General features: G+C 38.1%; 1 protein-coding gene and 1 pseudogene across 1 annotated transcript; both read right to left on the bottom strand.

Annotated features, from left to right (window-relative positions):
• Positions 1-5,108: 5,108 nt before the first annotated feature.
• Positions 5,109-8,863, bottom strand: LOC100356856 (olfactory receptor 4P4-like; annotated as a pseudogene).
• A 3,340-nt stretch (positions 8,864-12,203) lies between these two features.
• LOC100356605 (olfactory receptor 4P4-like) lies at positions 12,204-13,133 on the bottom strand. The gene has a single exon (XM_002708891.4). It carries the CDS (start codon positions 13,131-13,133, stop codon positions 12,204-12,206), a length of 930 nt encoding a protein of 309 aa, XP_002708937.2.
• Between the last annotated feature and the right edge of the window lie 2,474 nt (positions 13,134-15,607).

Below are 15,607 nucleotides of genomic sequence, written 5' to 3' on the forward strand. Positions count from 1 at the left end.
TTCTGGCCACAAAGCTTCTTCTAGTCCAACGTCTTTTGTCAATTCTGAGGCTTATATAGTGGGCCTCTGTAGTACAGTGGCTTTGTTTTTAATTTTTTTATTTTAATTTTAATTAGTTTTATTGGATTCAATATGCTTTGTAGATACAATTCTAAGAACATGCTCCCTTTCTCTCTCCTTCCCCTGCTATCCTTCTGCAGCACAATTGCTTAGCAGATGGATAAATTATTTCTTTAATACTATTTATTCAAAGGGTACTTAATAAAAGATTTATTAATTTATTTGAAAGGCAGAGTTACAGAGAAAGTGGAAGAGAAAGAAAGATCTTCCATCTTCTGGTTCACTCCTCAGGAGCCAGGAGCTTCTTCTGGTTTTCCCATGTAGGTAGCAGGGCACAGGGATGTGGGCCATCTTCTGCTGCTTTCCCAGGCTCATTAGCAAAGACCTGGAACAGAAGTGGAGTAGCCAGGACTCAAGCCAGCACCCACATGATATGCCATTGCTTCAGGAGGCAGCTTAACCATTGCACCAAAGTGCTGGCCCCCAGGGTATACTTTCAAATTTCCAGTAAACCAGACAATAGTTTAAATTTACCTCCCCCTTGCTTTTTTCTGATCATTTTTTCCTCAGTAACTCAGATGAATATAACTCTTGCATTGAATTCGCATATTATAAAAAGTTGTATTTTCATCATCCTCCTTTTCAGAAAATCCCGTTATCTAGTCCATTATCCCTTATGAATTTCACTATTCCCAGAGATCATTTTAGTTCCATTAGTCATGCAATGAAGAAAAATATTTCTATAATTTTCTGCTTTTCCTAGGAGATTTTAATGAGAAACATCATGTTTTTCAATTAATAAACTGTATGTTAAGAACAGTGTCAGATTTCAACCGAAACTAAATCAGAATTTCTGATGGACAACCTTCCACTCCCTTAAAGACACACGCATCCAGCATCTCTCATTATCCACATCCCCCAACAGAGTAGCAGTTACAATCAGATGAACCTACATAAACAAATCATTTTCACTCGAAGCCTACAGCTTACATTCAGATTTACTCTTGGTGCTGCACATTCTGTTCTTTTGGACAAATGTATGAACTTGGAACCACAATTGTTAACATTACACTGGATAATCTCACTCCCCAAATTACCCTCTATGCTCTGCTACCCATCCCTCCAAGTATTCCAACCCTTAGCCACCCCTGATCTTTTTTACGTCTCTACAATTTTACCCTTTCCATAAGTTCATAGAGTTGGAATGACACTATGTGTATAAAAGTATGTAGGCCTTTTCAGATTGGTATCTTTCACTTACTAATATGCTTTTAAATTTCCTCTGTTTTTTGTTAATAGCTTCTTAGTGGATTTATTTTTATTGATGAGTAATATTTCATTGATTGACTGTAATGAATTGATTTTTTTTAAGATTTAATGTTTTTATTTGAGAGGTAGAGTTACAGACAGAGAAGAAGAGACAGAGGGAAAGGTCTTCCATCTGCTGGTTTACTCCCTGAATAGCCACAATGGCTATAGCTGGGCTGATTCAAAACCAGGAGCCAGGAACTTGTTCCGGGCCTTCCACTTGGGCCATCTTCAACTGTTTTCCCAGACCATGGCCAAGAGTTTGATTGAAAGTAGAGCAACCAGGACTTGAACCAGCACCCGTATGGGAAGTTGGCACAACAGGCAGAGGCTTATCTCACTACGCTACAGCATTGGCCTCTAATGCATTGTTAATCTTTCTATTTACCTACAGATGGGCATGTTGTTTGCATCCAAAATAATTTCTTGGTTATAAAACTGATTTCTGGAATCTTCTGTAGGATATATATGTGAATATTCTATCAGATATTTTAAAACACTTCTTCAGGAATAGATTTCAGCTTCTCACTATCACATCATGTGTGTCACTATGTGATCTGGTGCACAAAGTTTTTAATAAAATCATTTTTAATCTGAACTATGATTCACTATTCAAAATAACATTTCCCTATTGGATTTTGTTCAGATTTTTTTCTCATGATGGTGACACCATATACTTCATTAAAATAAATAAAACAAACTTAATTTCTTGCTCTTTGGTATGCTAGAATTAATATTTTATTAATTATACATTCAAGGTTTTTTTTAGCTGTACCCTTATTTACCTTGCTTCATTAAAAATGAAGTTGTTTCAGCCTGCGCCACAGCTCAATAGGCTAACCCTCTGCCTGTGGCACCGGCACACCGGGTTCTAGTCCCGGTCGGAGCGCCGGATTCTGTCCCAGTTGCCCCTCTTCCAGGCCAGCTCTCTGCTGTGGCCCAGGAGTGCAGTGGAGGATGGCCCAAGTTCTTGGGCCCTGCACCCACATGGGAGACCAGGAGAAGCACCTGGCTCCTGGCTTCAGATCAGCACGATGCGCCATCCCCAGCGCAACGGCCGCGGCGGCCATTGGAGGGTGAACCAATAGCAAAAAGGAAGACCTTTCTCTCTGTCTCTCTGTCTCTCTCTCTCTGTCCACTGAGCCTGTTAAAAAAGAAAAAAATAAATAAAGTTAGCCATAGGGCTGGCACTGTGGCGCAGCGGGTTGATGCCCTGGCCCGAAGCACTGGCATCTCATATGGGCGCTGGTTCTAGTCCCGGCTGCTCCACTTCTGATCCAGCTCTCTGCTGTGGCCTAGGAAAGCAGTGAGGGACGGCCCAAGTGCTTGAGCCGCTGCACCCACGTGGGAGTCCGGGAGGGGGCTCCTGGCTCCTGGCTTCGGATCGGCGCAGTTCCGGCTGTTGCAGCCATCTGGGGAGTGGACCAGTAGATAGAAGTGGATAGAAGATCTCTCTCTCTCTCGATCTCTCTCTCTCTCTCTGCCTCTCCTCTCTCTGTGTAATTCTGACTTTCAAATGATTGAAATGGATCTTAAAAAAAAAAAAAAAAGAAAGTTAGCCATGTGGACAGATGCACACAGCAGGAAGAATAGGTAACAGGAACCCCTTCAATGATCCATCCTGGGCCCAGTGCTTCTCTCCTCAGACAACTTGCACCAACAGACACAGGTACCCATACACATCTCAGCACATAAGGTGGGTTGTGACCTAGGATAGCTGTGATATTTCTGTGAAACTTCCAAGGAAATAGTAAATATTTAACCCCCATGCAGGTAGTAGGAAGCAATGGACATTTATTCTAGATTGGGTGTGGAAGATGTTTGACATTAATAATCTCATGTATCCTTTTGTGATTATTTTCTTGACAATGGACATGCACTTTAGAGGGAGGATTCTAATGGTTGCTCCACCTACCTGAAGTACTCTTTAAAATGTGACAGCCTTTTCTCATTACACATTTAACACAAAAACCAAAAACAACAAAACACAAACCATAGATCACACACAACTTTAAACCAAAAGTAGGAAGAGGGTGCATTTCAATTTTATTGCTTTTAGCTGTAGAAAAAAAAAAAATTACACCAAAACCATTGCTTCTTTACCAAAGCAGGCATGGATTTGAATTCCTAGAGAAAAGTTCAAACTAGAACCAATGCAACTGTTTTTTTTCTGGGGCCTTTTAAGAAACTAGAGCAAAAGTAAAAATCATTCAAGGTTCCCACTGAGCAGTGTTTTTTCTCTCTATTACTCCAGAGAACCAACAAGAACTTTCCAATACTGCAGAAGCCTGGGTTTTTCGTATGTTGCTATCAGGAATCAGGAGCTCTCAGTGGCAGCTCCCTGTCGGAGCTGTTTTTTCATACATCTCTGTGGACCCCGTTTTGTACCCACTGTAATGGCAAATGTGGCTTTAGGGGGCTGTGCTTGACAACTAACACACGTTTCTCTGAGGGCAATTTCTCTAGTTGAGCAGAACCTCTTCTAATAAAAAAGACAGCAGGGTCTGTAAACCCAAAGAGAAGAATCAATGTTTCCGCAGGTCTTTAAGTTACTACTTAAATTGCAGATTCCTGTTGGGGAGGAAAGAGCATTAAAACAACATGAAGGTCTATTTTATTGACAACTTAGAATGCATAGTATTTTATTTTTCAATTCCTGAAATTTGGAAACAAGATAGCTTAGGTTAAATAATAGTTTTCCAAAGCTGAATGCACTCCTTTGGAGCTCTTTTTTCCGCTTGAAACACAAAAACAATTTCCTAAAACTCCTAGGCAGGGACACTACTGTTTAGAAGATCTGTGATCAGATGAACTGATGAATCTCTGTTGGTAAAATTCTAGAGTAGAGCCGATGCTGCGGCTCACTAGGCTAATCCTCTGCCTTGCAGCGCAGCCACAACGGGTTCTAGTCCCGGTCGGGGCACCAGATTCTGTCCCGCTTGCCCCTCTTCCAGGCCAGCTCTCTGCTGTGGCCCAGGAGTACGGTGGAGGATGGCCCAAGTCCTTGGACCCTGCACCCGCATGGGAGACCAGGAGAAGCACCTGGCTCCTGGCTTTGGATCAGCGTGGTGTGCCAGCCACGGTGGCCATTGGAGGGTGAACCAACGGCAAAGGAAGACCTTTCTCTGTTTCTCTCTTTCACTGTCCACTCTGCCTGTCAAAAATAAAAATAAATTAAAAAAAATTCTAGAGTAGATGCTGTTCTACTCTTACACAGACAATGTCACTCCAAAAGTCTCCTGGGAGGCATAAACCATATACAGGAATCCAGCTTCATCCTTCTCATTCTTGTGTATCTCTGCGATGGGTGTGGACATGCTCACCACGCTGTGACCATTCACCGACAGGAAGATGGCTTGATTGGCGTTGAGCTGTAAGTGCCTCCTAATAATTTTTACGAGTTTACTCATGTTCTACAAGAATTTCGCTTTTATCCAGGACAGGAAGCTGATTCTCACCCTTGTGTAGTTCTGTTATCACCAAGACTTTGGTAGGATGCTGTTTTTGGTTAAATTGGATGTCTACTCTTTGTTTCAAGGTGCTGTAGGCTTGAAGGTCTGCTATGACAGCATGGGGCAGGGTGGGGGACACAGGGAGGCAGCAGGCAGAGGGTCTCAGCAACTCTGGGCCGATGGCAGCTCAGGGTCTCACATTTGAGTCTTATTCCCTACATGCTTTTGACTCAAGTTAGTCAAGTAGCACAAAATCTCAGAGGTGGTCTATCACATTTTCATTCACATTCAGTTTCTTTTACAGATGCTGTCAATAATATTCTGTAAATTAACTGTATGTAGCCAACAAAACCATGCTTGATGCAAAGCATTTCTAAGGGAAATTTTTATCCCTGGAATTCCCAATGTATAAATTAGGAGATAGAACATAGAAGCAATGATGGTGTGAAAAAAAATGCAAACACTTTATCTTCAGGGAAAGTGGTGGGAGAGCTGAGATAAGCAAATATGGAGGGTCCAGAAAATAAGACAATGGCAGTGATATGAGATCTGAAAGTAGAAAGCACTTTGTGTCTGTCCCAGCTGATTGATTTCTTAATGTGGATACTATAAATATATAAGAAACAAATAGCATAACAGAAGTAACTAAAACAATCAGACTAGATTTGGCAACCACGAGGACACTCGTGATACTGGTATCAGTACGGGCAATTTTCAGCAAAGGAAAAATATCACAAAAATAGTGATCAATCTCATTAGGACCACAGATGGGTAATTGGATTGTTATAGACAATTGAAGAAATGAAAGGACAGCTCCACCAACCCAAGCAGCCAGGACCAGGAGTTTACATTTCGTCCTGCTCATGATGATAATGTAGTGAAGAGGCTTATAGACTGCAGAGAAGCGACCGAATGTCATGTCAGTGAGAATGATGATCCCAAATAAAGGTTGTGTTCCTGGGGCAGTGAAGGGAGAATGATGATCCAGAGTAAGTAATAGAGTACCTGAAATGGAATGTATTGAAGTGAAATAGACACTTTGAGATTTGATGATTGTTTACAGCCTTTGTCTCTTCCATAGAGGAATAGTAAGAACACTTTTTTTTTTTTTTTTTTTTTTTGTTCCTTCATACTATTTGTTCAACTCTTTCACTTAGTGTAAGGTCAACTTTATGGTCTATAAGTAAACTGAAAATAGATCTTTGTAAAAATAAAGACTGGTTTTAACTGAAAAGTGATCCCTGTTAGGAATTTGGAAAACATTATGCTGAGTGAAATAAGCCAATCCCAAAGGGACAAATACCACTTGTTCTCCTTGATAGGTGACAACTAACTGAGCACCAAAAAAGAAACCTGTTAAAGTGAAATGAACACTATGAGAAATGGTGACTTGATCAGCCCTCACCCTGACTGTTGATGAGCAGCTTAATATGTTATCCCTCTTAGCATTTTTTTTTGTTTGTTCTACTTAAGACTTTTGGTTGAATACTGTAATCAATACACAATTCTTCTTAAGTGCTTAAACTTAACTGAAAAGTGATCGCTGTTAAATATAAGAGTGGGAATAAGAGAGGGAAGAGATGTGCAATTCGGGATATGCTCAAGCTGACTTACCTCAAACGGTAGAGTTAGAAACATACCAGGGAAATCCAATTCAATCCCATCAAGGTGGCATGTACCAATGCCATCTCACTAGTCCCAGTGATCAATTTCTGTTCACAATTGATCATAATGATAGGACTAAGAACCAAAGGGGTCACATAAACAAGACTAGTGTCTGCAAATACTAACTGATAGAATAAAAAAGGGAGAGAACGATCCAACATGGGAAGTGACATACACAGCAGACCCATAGAATGGCAAATGTCCTAAACAGCACTCTGGCCTCAGAATCAGCCCTTAAGGCATGCGGATCCGGCTGAAAAGCCCATGAGAGTATTTCAGGCATGGAAAGCCAAGACACTCTGGGGGAAAAAAAAAAACTAGATGAAAGATCTCTGCAAGTGAGATCCCAGTGGAAAGAACGGGTCATCAAAGAAGGAGGTACCTTTCTCTGAAGGGAGGAGAGAACTTCCACTTTGACCATGGCCTTGTCTAAATATGATCAAGGTCAGTGAACTCAGGGGGCTTCCATAGCCTTGGCAGCTCATGACTAGAGCCTAGGGTGATTACTGATGTATTTCAGGCATGGAAAGCCAAGACACTCTGGCAAAAGATCTCTGTGAGTGAGATCCCAGTGGAAAGAACAGGTCTTCAAAGAAGGAGGTGCCTTTCTCTGAAGGGAGGAGAGAACCTCCTGACCTTGTCTAAACAAGATAATAATCGGAGAACTCAGAGGGCTTGCATAGCCTTGGAAACTCATGACTGGAGCATAGGGAGATTACTGATGCCATAGACAGGAGTGTCAATTGGTAAAGTCAACAACAGGAGTCACTGTGCACTTACTCCTCATGTAGGATCTCTGTCCTTAATGTTCTGTGCATTGAGATTTAATGCTATAACGAGTACTCAAACAATATATTTCACTTTGTGTTTCTATGGGGGTGCAAACTGTTGAAATCTTAATGCATACTAAACTGATCCTCTGTAAAAAAAAAAAAAAAAGAAATTATCAACTCCCAACTTGACTCTCACTGGGATTAAACATGACAATAGGTCTGATCTGATTTCATCATCATTTAAAAAAAATCATCTATTATTTTTCACTTTATGTTTTTGTGTGGGAGCAAACTGTTGAAATCCTTACTTAATGTATACTAAGCTGATCTTCTGTATATTAAGATAATCGAAAATGAATCTTGATGTGAATGGAAGGGGAGAGGGAGTGGGAAAGGGGAGGGTTGTCGGTGGGAGGGATGGTATGGGGGGGAAGCCATTGTAATCCATAAATCGTACTTTGGAAATTTATATTCATTATAAAAGTTAAAAAAAAAAGAAAAAAAAATCATCTATTATTTTTCACTTTATGTTTCTGTGTGGGAGCAAATTTTTGAAATCTTTACTTAATGTATACTAAACTGATCTTCTGTATATTAAGATAATCGAAAATGAATCTTGAAGTGAATGGAAGGGGAGAGGGAGTGGGAAAGGGGAGGGTTGCGGGTGGGAGGGACGTTATGGGGGGGAAGCCATTGTAATCCATAAGATGTACTTTGGAAATTTATATTCATTAAATAAAAGTTTAAAAAAAATAAAGACTGGGAGTGTGAGAGGAGAAGGAATGGTTAGAGCACGGTGGGAGGGAGGGTGGGGATAGTGTCACTATGCTTCTAAATCTGTATATATGAAATATGTGAAACTTGTACAAGTTAAGTAGAATTTTAAAAAATGAAGATCTCTTGGGGCCTGCTCTGTGGCATCGATGTCTAAGTCTCCGCCTGTGGCCCCATAATCCCATATGGGCACAGATTCTTGTCCAAGCTACTCCTCTTCCAATCCAGCTCTTTGCTTATGGCCTGGGAAAATAGTAGAAGATGGCCAAAGTTCTTGGTCCCCTGGCCCCACACAGGAGACCCATGAAGAAGCTCCTGGATCGTGGCTTCAGATCAGCCCAGCTCCGACATTGCGGCCATTTGGGGAGTGATCTGTAATCTGCCTCTGCCTCTCTGTAACTCTGCCTTTCAAATTTATTTATAAATAAATAAATAATAGAAACCTTTTTTAAAAAGTTAATGGACATGGAATTATAAGATAATGTGAATTTTTATATGGATTTTTGAAAGTTTGTCATGTTATCTAATACTTATGAAATTATATTTTAGCATTATTAGATCTATTATAACAGATGAATATACAGAGGCTTCTAAATACTAAATAACTAGCACAAACAGCTGGTAATCAAGAGGAACAAGAAAATAAGTGTTTTTAAGTCTAGTATTTGAATCTAGGCTTTCAGAATTAAATAACTCAAAGAAAAGTGGAATTCAGTACAAGAAATATCAAAAATCTAGTGTTTTGTTACATGTCCACTTCCACATGACATCCAATGTTGAGTAAACTTCACTCATATTGGCCTGTATAAATCCACAGACGGAGACAGCCATATCTTAACCTCCCCCCCCAAAAAAAGCACATAGTAGGGCATCCATTGAAGATGTATAGGATAAGCATTGTACTTACACTTTCAATTTTCAAAATATGTTGATTGTAATTAAAATAATTATCATATATATTTGTTGTGTACATGATATTGTAATTTATGTATAAAATTTTGAATGGCTAATTCAAACTAATATTTTTATTACTTCATATACTTATCTTTTTGTATTTTAGAACATCTGAGGTATTGTACCATTTTTTCAGTAATAGCATTAATTTGCTGAAGCGTAACTTAGCAATATATTGTGGATCATCCATTTGATATTGTTACTTGAAACTTATTTATCTTACCAAATTCACAAAGAATTTCCCTTATTTTACTCTAATCATTTTTACACTTTTACATTTCATAGATAGATTCAAGATCTGTTTCATTTAAATTAGTGCAAAGTGTGATACATTGATGAAAGGTGTGTGTTTGTTACAAGGGGACATCCACTTGGGACATCCACTTTTTCCAACACCAAATGAGGAATAATCTTCTTCTTGTTTAATTTCCAAATTGCCAACATATTAAATATTAGTTAGCTCCATCTGTGTATGTTCCTTCAAGATTCTATTCTGATACATTGATTTATTTTTCATACCTTTATGAAAACACCAATTGCAATGGTGTGTCAATTTTATTTTTTTTCCCAAAACCAGCTTTTTGTTTTGTTGATCTTTTGTAATTTTTTTAGTTTCAACTTTGTTGATTTCTTCTCTAATTTTAATTATTTCCTTTTTTCTACTAGTTTTGGATTTGGTTTGCTATTGTTGTATGCCATGGAATACTACACAGCAGTAAAAAATGAAATCTTGTTGTTTGCAACAAAATGAATAAAGCTGGAAAACATCATACTCAGTGAAATAAGCCAGTTTTAAAAGGACAAATATATGTTCTCCCTGTTTAGTGGTAACTAACAGAACCCCTACAAGTTGATCTATGGAAGTAAAATTGACACTTGTCTCAATTTTGAAGAAGTTTTTTTATTTTTCATACCATTTGTTGAACTCTTTATTTAGTATGGGGCTAATCTTTCGTGTATAAAATAATTGAAAATATATCTTTTAAAAAATAAGAATTTGAATAGAAGAGGGAGAAGCAAGAGGGGTGGGAGTGTGGGTAGAGGGTGGGAAAGGTGGGAAGAATCACTTTGTCCTTTTTTTTTTTGACAGGTAGAGTTATAGACAGTGAGAGAAAGACAGAAATAAAGGTCTTCCTTCTGTTGGTCCACCCCAACAAATGGCCGCCACGGCCAGAACTGTGCCGATCCAAAGCCAGGAGCCAGGTGTTCCTCTGGTCACCCATGTGGCTTCAGGGGCCCAAGCACTCAGGCCATCCTCCACTGCCTTCCTGGGCCAAAGCAGAGAGCTGGACTAGAAGAGGAGCACCTAGGACTAGAACCAGCATCCATATGGGATGCCGGCGCCGCAGGTGGAGGATTAACCAAGCCACAATGGCGCCGGCACCAATCACTATATTCTTAGAGTTGTATTTATGAAATGCATGAAGTTTATATACCTTAAATAAAAGATTTCTGGAGGAAAAAATTACTACTATATATGTCAAAAGTATGAGTAAACTAAGAATAAAACCTACAGTTTATTAAAACAAAAACAAAAACAAAAACTTTTTGTGAGGCAGAGTACCTACTGGATTTTATTTCTGCCAAGTTAGGCACATAGGATGCAGATTGAATTGTTGGCATTTCTCACACTAATTTTTATTGTTGATACATAAAGGTTTTTGATATAAGTGAAGGGTCAGGGTATGTGAGAACAGTGTATGTAGTCAAATAAAAAAAGACCATGGTATCTGTAAATTAGATTCAATAGTTTCTACTTATATCTTAATCTGTGTCAAATTAACAAAAAGAATGATGCAACAAAAGAATATATCCCATTATCTGCCTCAACTGGAAAAACATGTTCATAAAAGGAATATCAGCATTAGAATGGGCTTATTTGGAATATTGTACACATACAGATGAATGCCAAAATATTAACAGGTAAAGAATAAAAATGTATTTTTTTGTGTTCAGTTTTTGAGACCATCCTGGATGAGGTAAATATAGGAGCCTGAATTATATCTAATAGAAGGACTTGCAAGCGCAGGAGAAAGGTAGTTTTATGCAGAGAAGATGTCAGAATGATGACCTGGTGGGAAATAGAGAGAGGTCCACTGTGGATGGATGAAAGTACCCAAGGGTAGGGAACACAGAAAGAAAAGTGTGCAAAGAGGAGTAATACCTAGCATGAGTTTCTATTATTCTATGTGCTCTGTGAAACTTCACATTAGCCAAAGGAATTTTACATATTTAGGAACTGTACTACTGGCTCTTGTCAAAGATATTTTATACTGAAGAATCATAAATTTAAAGCAAATTGCCAAGACATAGAGATAAAAATTGAGAAAACAAGCTTGTCACGTGGGTCTCCCTGATTCCAAAGCCTAATTCCATGGCATTATAGTTTCTTCTAGTATAGGAAATTCTGAGATTAGTAGATTAGATTTAGACCAGTTTTGAGAAATTTCTTTTTTTCTGAAATTTATTTAAAGTATACAAATTTCATGTATTTCATATATACAGATTTAGGAACATAGTGATACTTTCTACCCTATCCTCCCTCCTGCCCATGTTCCCACCCTGCTTCTCCCTTCCTCTACTGTTCCTATTCTTAATTTTTACAAAGAACTATTTTCAGTTCACTTTATACTCATAAGGTTTACCCTAAACTAAGAGTTCAACAAACAGTATGACCAAAAAAAAAAAAAAAAAACTGTTCATCAACAGTCAAGACAATTACTGTTAAAGATCATCACATCTCAAAGTTTCAGCTTCACTCCTATAGATTACCTTTTAGGTACTCTATTAGTCACCACACATCAGGGAGAACCAATGGTATTTATCTCTTGGGGACTGGTTTATTTCCCTAAGTATAGTTTCCAGTTGTATCCATTTCATTGCAAAAGAGAGATTTCTGATTAACGAGTGAGAAACCTGTATTTTATTCCAAGAGAAATTGAATTTTGTGTAATTCTTCTTAGCAAGTTAATTGACCGCATCAAATATGTACTTTAGAAGAACATTTCTTGAACACTTGAAATCCAGGTGGTCACAACTGTGGTAAGTGCAGATTGCAGTGTGAACCAAAGTAGCTTGCCAACTTGCATCTTTTCTCATTTTACGTAAGAGGTAATTTAGTCCAACTCCCAAAGGAAGTTTACAATGCTTCTGTTAGTTTTTAAATGATAACTTACTGGGAGAGATGCAATTAAAAGCACAGTGAATATCGCCTTATCTACTTTAATTCTGAATTTGACATTCGAGACCATACCTTCCCCATGGCAAGTTTCATCTCCGTATTTCTCAGGGTGTAGATGAGAGGATTTAGCATGGGAGCAATCACAGTGTAAAACACAGAGATTTCCTTGTCCTTGTTCTCACTACCTGCAGGTAGTACATAGGTATAGATGCAGGGCACAAAAAATAAAACTACAACCATTATGTGAGAACTACAGGTTGACAGAGCTTTGCGACGCCCTGCAGAGGACCTTGTCCTAAGATTATATAAAATGAGAACGTAAGAAGCTACTAAAACCAGAAAAATTACAACTACCACCATCCCTGAATTAGCAATCACTAAGATACTAACAACGTGAATATCTTTGCAGACCAATTTCAAGAGAGGCTTTACATCGCATAAGTAGTGATTTATCTGATTAGGACCACAGAAAGGTAAACTGAGCACCATGAGCAGCAGAGCAATAGAGTGCCAAAACCCCACAACCCAAGCCATGGCTAGCAGCATGTTGCATCTCTTCCGGTTCATGATGATCATGTAGTGCAAGGGCTTGACAATGGCAACATAGCGGTCTAAGGCCATAGACACCAAGATGAAAATTTCCACACCAGCCAGCAAGTGGGCAGTGAAGAGCTGGGTCATGCAGTCGTTGTAGGAAATGTGTTTTCTTACTGCAGCTAAGTCCCTGATTAGCCGGGGGACCACAGTAGAGGTGTAGCAGACGTCCATGAGGGAAAGGTGGCAGAGAAAATAGTACATAGGCTGTTCAATGAGATGGCTGCGGGTGATTGTGAGGAAAATGACGAAGTTCCCCATCAAGACAGCCAGATAACAAAGCAGGAATAAGAAAGAGAACAGTAGTTCTATTTGCCTATTTCCCCACAGTCCCATGAAAACAAATTCTGTGACATTTTTATGATTTTCCATGAAGTCCAGGTGAGTCCAGCATACACACTGGAAATTTAATCCATCTGGAATAATATAGAGCACAGTACATCTTAATATTACATTTTAAATTTTGGAAATATTCATAAATTGAAAAACAGAGATGTAGGCCATAGAAAATGTATGACTTTTTTAACCTTTAAACTCTTCCTAGGTTTCTATTTAATAAAAAAATTTTGCACATGAAAATATATGAATATTTATATGACTTCAGCTCTCATAAGAGCCTGTTAGGCCATTTTACATATGAAGAAATAGAGGGATAATACAAATGTGGTTAATTTATTGAACAAAATTATTAAGATAGTAAAAGAACTAAGATATGATCCAATACTTGATGCCAGATTCCATGATCGTAAATGTTATGCCAAATTATCCATAGACCAAATGAGATTGCATCTGCGTTCCATCTCTTAAAAGATATATGGTCTTTCTTTATCCTATCATTTATTATCTAATATTTTCAATACAATTTATTTATAAAATCTTCATCTCATAATTCATTTTCACACACACACCAACCACAGATATCCAGAATACAGGGCTATAGTAATGAAGAATTGTGTTAACTTTTTCACATACCTGCCACTTAAAGCATGTCTTCCAAAAATCTCTCCTTTAAGACCTAAATTATCTGTGAAAAATCACTGAGAGGAAGTGTTTTAATGATATTTTAGCTGTAGTTTGATAGTGTAAATACAGGGAAATATTGAAATGCAATTCTTGGGACTTATGACAAGCATTGTAAAAGAATATAGCTGGTGCCATGGCTCAATAGGCTAATCCTCCACCTAGCGGCGCCAGCACACCGGGTTCTAGTCCCGGTCGGGGCGCCGGATTCTGTCCCGGTTGCCCCTCTTCCAGGCCAGCTCTCTGCTGTGGCCAGGGAGTGCAGTGGAGGATGGCCCAAGTGCTTGGGCCCTGCACCCCATGGGAGACCAGGAGAAGTACCTGGCTCCTGCCATAGGATCAGCATGGTACACCGGCCGCAGCGTGCCTGCCATGGTGGCCATTGGAGGGTGAACCAATGGCAAAAGGAAGACCTTTCTCTCTGTCTCTCTCTCTCACTATCCACTCTGCCTGTCAAAAAAAAAAAAAAAAGAATATAAACAGTGAAAAATCATCAAAGAAAATTTTATATTTTTCTACTTCTTTCATTATCATATATGTACAACAAAGAAAAATTTAAAACTGAAAGCTGTTATGCTTAATTACTTGATATATTTACAGCAAAATAGTTACATATCACATGCAAAGTAAAAACATGTTCTGGGAAATTAATAATTCATTAAATGAAACTAGACACTGTGCATTGACTTGTGCATTTCATTTCATCAGGATATAGTGAAGCACATGTTGCAGTATTTATTTTTCTGCTTTGCAAATTTGGAAACTAGAATCTAAGGTAATATAAGTAATAAAGGGAAGAGCTACATCTAAACTCTGTTTGTGTGATTCAAAAACTCATAATTTTTCACCAGGTAGGTCATCTCACAAATAAAAATAAAGCATTAAAATCTTTGCCTTCAAATTCACTTGTCCGTAAATTACTATCCAGATTTTCCTCAAAACCTACAACACCAGAGAAAATATTCCATAAAAATTAAACTTAAAAATTAGAATTCACTAATATTAAATTTTATATAAAATAATTACTCAAGCTAAAAGGACTATATTATAATTTAAAATACATATACATAATGATTCTTACATCTGTAGGATTTTACATTACCTTCAAGTGCCAATGTGGCATTTCAGGATGATTTCGTTCATTTCTCTGTCACTGTAGCACAAACCAGCAAACAGATGTGGAAAGCGTCTGTCACACCCACGAATCTTCAGTCCAAAAGGATCGTTCAGAGATCTGTTGCTGGGATTTCTTTGAGTTAAAAGGCATAAAGGGTACCTGAGGGAAAAACTCCCATGGCATTTTATTACAACAAATGTATGTGTAGTTTTAATTGTAAAAATACATCCGATTCTAATTAAGTGGTCATAGAAATGGGATTTAAGATTTCCATCTTTTATGTTCCTGTTCAGGATTATTAGACGTGTAATTCAAGATTTCTAGAATGTTAAGACATTGATGAAACATTATGGATATTTTCTTTCTTTCTCTTTTATTAGAAGAATTTCTTGCAAAAATGACAATGTGACATTTATTATGGTACATAATATATGTTCAATAAATGTTGAATCATGTGTCATCAATTGGATCAGTGTGCTAAGAGAGTATCATAAAAACATAACTATTATCCTCATCAACATGGACTCATTGCCATTCTCATGGAGGCTTGGAGATAGTTATTCAACATTTAATAAATGGCCACTGAAATTTTATGAGCTAGATACACTATTTTGTGTTGAGAGTTAGAGGTAGTATCAGCATACCATTTAAAATGAAAACATACTACAACATATAGTCAGGTTTTTTTTCTTTTAATTTGTTGTTCCTT

The sequence above is a fragment of the Oryctolagus cuniculus genome, chromosome 1, assembly GCF_051225735.1.
Source record: "Oryctolagus cuniculus isolate XC-2025 breed Fujian yellow rabbit chromosome 1, ASM5122573v1, whole genome shotgun sequence".
In the NCBI taxonomy this organism is placed as follows: domain Eukaryota; kingdom Metazoa; phylum Chordata; class Mammalia; order Lagomorpha; family Leporidae; genus Oryctolagus; species Oryctolagus cuniculus.